Genomic DNA, 4,072 nt, shown 5'->3' on the forward strand with positions numbered 1-4,072 from the left:
AACAAAAAATAATAAAATATAAAAAAAGTAATATATATATATATATATATATATATATATAGAGAGAGAGAGAGAGAGAGAGAGAGAGAGAGAGAGAGAGAGAGAGAGAGAGAGAGAGAGAGAGAGAGAGAGAGAGAGAGAGAGAGAGAGAGAGAGAGAGAGAGAGAGAGAGAGAGAGAGAGATGTATGGACAAATAGCAGCATTACATGCAAACAGTATGGCATAAACATGAGAAATCTAAACTACACTGTTCCTAACCATATTATGCTTTTAATATGTATATTAACAGTACTATTAAAGGTGAGTTTACTCTAATGAGTTTCAGGCATATAATGGAGATATAAAAATATATGCCCCCAAGCAAAGATAGTGGGCCCAACCACCACCTCAATCTTGCATGGCTAGACTGGCCATTAATTCGTTTGTATACTTAGCTAAGTAAAAAAGAGCTTTTCTTCATCTACTTAACCACTCAATCAAACCCTACCATACCAAGAAACACACACTAACACTCTCATGGCCAAAGCACTAGCTACTCCTCTTCTCTCTATGATCATTCTCTCTCTCTTAAACTCTTCACATTCCTCCACGAACTCATTCATCTATGGAGGTTGTTCACAGATCAAATACTCACCTGGCTCACCATACGAGTCAAACCTTAACTCACTCCTCACTTCCCTAGTCAACTCAGCCACCTACTCGTCCTACAACAAATACAGCATCTCCGGCTCCACCCAACAAGAGGTAATCAACGGTGTCTACCAATGCAGAGGCGACTTAGCCATGCCGGACTGCGCCACCTGCGTTGCACGTGCAGTGACCCAACTCGGCCCACTCTGCTCTCAAGCTTGCGGTGGTGCTCTGCAACTAGAAGGTTGTTTCGTCAAGTATGACAACACTAGTTTCATTGGGGTGGAGGATAAGACGGTGGTGATGAAGAAATGTGCGCCGTCGGTTGGGTATGATCCGGAGGTGATGGGGCGGAGGGATGCGGTGTTGGCGAGCTTGGGTTCTTCCAGTGGGTTGTATAGGGTTGGTGGTTCCGCTGATGTGGAAGGGGTGGCTCAGTGTGTCGGGGATTTGAGTAATGGCAAGTGTCAAGATTGTGTGACGGAGGCGATTGGACGGTTGAAAAGTGATTGCGGCGGTGCGGTGTTTGGAGATATGTTTTTGGCCAAGTGTTATGCAAGGTATTCAACGAGTGGAGCTCATGCTTATGCTAGTTCTCATCATCATGGTAATTACTTTTACCTTTAGCATTTTACTGACGTTGTTCACTAGATCATTAGAAAAAGATAATGGCAGTAATTTAGACATTTAGGTGTTTCAAAATTAACTGAAAAGATAGTTTTTAACTAAAAAGTCTCATGAATAGTCATCTAGATTATAAATGTAAAATAGGGAAAATGACTTAAAAGCCCAATGAAGTTTCCAAACAATTCAAAAAACCTCAATCATGTTTTGTCTGTTGAAAAAAACCCAACGAACTTAACCTTTTATCTAAAAAGTCCAACAAAGATTCAAACCGTTCAGAAAATTCCAATTTTGTTTTGTTTAAGTTCGTTGGGTTTTTTTTGAACAGTCAAAATATGATTGGAGTTTTTTAAACGTTTGGAAACTTCGTTGGTCTAACAAGTCATTTTTCCGATATGGTAATAAACCACGTCATCTGTTTCTCTTATTTGACTTTTGATAAAGTGTAACTTAGTTGGGCTTTTTAGATAAAATGTAAAGTTTTTTGGGTTTTCTTGAACAGACAAAATATTATTAGAGTTTTTTAAACCGTTTGGAAACTTCGTTGGACTTTTAAGTCATTTTCCCATGTAAAATATTATAAACAAGTTCATTTCGGTTGAGAAACAATTTGGTTTTAGAACAGATTATGAACTTGATTTTGTTAGGTGTGTTTAGTTTGATAAATATAAATCTAAAACAATTAGTTTAACGTTTGATATATAGAAAACATAGTTTAATATTGGCTTGTTAAAGGATAGTACATTTGAATCGAAATTTGATACTTTTGATGCTTTTCATGCATGTTCATAAATCTACACTTTATCCATGTACTACGTAAACTATTCATCACAACGATATTTGCCTCATTTTTTATTAGTATTTTGCTTTTCGATAAAAGTTTTACATTTTCAAAAGTTACACGTAAAATGTATATGTACTTTTAGTAAATATTTTGTAAGATATATTTTCAAAACCAATATACTTAAAGAGTTGTGTGATTCGTCAAAGCTACATGGTAGCCGAAAATTGGAATTGGTAGTTAGTAGTTATCTTTTAATTAAATGAAAAAGTGGATTAGTAAAGTAAATTAGTATTTTTAACTTATTGTCACGTTATTAACATCGAGTCTAAGCATATATTCTTTAGAATAATAATCAGTTAAAAATTAGTTTTTACGTATATAATTTACTTTTCTTAGCAGATGGGCATGATGAAGCCGAGAAGACATTTGCAATAATAATTGGATTATTAGCTGGTGTTGCACTCATTATCATATTCTTAACTTTCATGAGAAAAGCTTTCGGCCGAAACGGTAACTTATTTTCATATTCCTTTGTTTGTAAAACAGTATATTTTTTTTATTATTACTATAAAACCGTATATAAAAGATCCATCCAAATATAATACGGTGATATAAAATAAAATAACTTTTTCATATTATATGGTAAGTCTTACATAATCGAATTTTAAAATGTGTCCTAAAAACATATATATTATTAATCATATTTAAAATCGTTTCAAAACAAATGTTCTTCGCTTCTATGCAATTAATGTACTTCAATTTCTATGCAATTTACTTTCTTCTATTTAGCATTATACTTTTAGTTAATCTTATTGCAACTTTAGAACATTAATTACATTCTAAAATAAACTATAATGACCCATGTTTAACTAATGGCACTGCTAAATATCTGTAGTCGTAGATGTTTGTCTAAAATAATTGCAGGACATTAGGCAAAATATTATAGTCATTGCACGAAACATGACCTGGAAACCTTAACAAGATACTAAGAAAAGAATATAATATATATACAAAAATACTTAATAAAAAGAAAATGCGTTACTAATTTAATCAGTGTGCTTTTGAGCTCCGTTGCACCTTAAGTGTATATACGTACCTTTTTCAAAGCAAACTTTTTGGTATATACTTTCACTTTTTTTCTCTTTTACACTTTTACTTTTTTATATAAAGTTGTATATAACATATATTTTTATCTATTTATAAATTTTATATATAATCTTTTTGTTTTGTTGCAGGTAAATAAATGAAAACTTTATCAAAAGTTAAAAGGGTTGCATGGACGGCTTCCACCACCTCATCACTTTTCTTGTCTCATTGCTTTTCCTTTTTTCCTTTATGATGTCAACTTACATTCTTATTTTTATTTACTTTAATTCTATGGTAATTATTACTTTGTAACTGAATTTAACGAATACATTTATCATTAAACAGGTTGAATTTGTTTAATATGAAACAAATTATAACTTGCTCATCACAATGTATATATTTAACAATAATAATATTTTAATCATAAAACTCGAATGAAAAAACATAATCTCATATTCAACATAATAAGATAATCATCAAGAATATATTTAATAATATCTATGAAGTATTACAGTCAAAATAATATATATATATATATATATATATATATATATATATATATATATATATATATATATATATATATATATATATATATATAATATAATATAATATAATATAATATAAATGTCATATGTGAATATCTATTACTGTAGAATTTTTTTTAGATAATCTTATTTGTGTTAAAAAAAAATTAATGTAAGGGATTCTATGTTTTACAAATAACCATAAATTTTGTTTCATATTATCTTCGAACAATATAAACAAAGTCTGTATATTTCGCTTATCTAAATTTATACATTTCATTTGTTCATTTGTAGTAATTAATTATTTTAAAGTTGAAGTCATAAGTACACATAACTAATCATATATACACACAAATTACAAAACTCTTGAGTTGTAATATATAATTAGTTCTAGTTAAAAAGAATTTTAAGTTACAATTA

At 30.4% G+C, this 4,072-nt stretch overlaps 1 protein-coding gene across 2 annotated transcripts; it reads left to right on the forward strand.

The window, feature by feature from the left end:
* Positions 1-449: 449 nt before the first annotated feature.
* LOC145013313 (plasmodesmata-located protein 7-like) lies at positions 450-3,485 on the forward strand. 2 transcript variants are annotated; one of them, XM_078972115.1, is made up of 3 exons: positions 450-1,238; positions 2,436-2,549; positions 3,275-3,485. In XM_078972115.1, exons 1-3 carry the CDS (start codon positions 518-520, stop codon positions 3,280-3,282), a joined length of 843 nt encoding a protein of 280 aa, XP_078828241.1. In that variant the 5' UTR covers positions 450-517; the 3' UTR covers positions 3,283-3,485. The 2 variants fall into 2 exon arrangements, with proteins under 2 accessions (XP_078828241.1, XP_078828242.1); XM_078972116.1 differs by having other exon boundaries at positions 452-1,238; positions 2,439-2,549.
* Positions 3,486-4,072: the final 587 nt, after the last annotated feature.

This window comes from Lactuca saligna, chromosome 8 (genome assembly GCF_052625555.1).
Source record: "Lactuca saligna cultivar CGN05327 chromosome 8, ASM5262555v1, whole genome shotgun sequence".
Classification (NCBI taxonomy): Eukaryota; Viridiplantae; Streptophyta; class Magnoliopsida; order Asterales; family Asteraceae; genus Lactuca; species Lactuca saligna.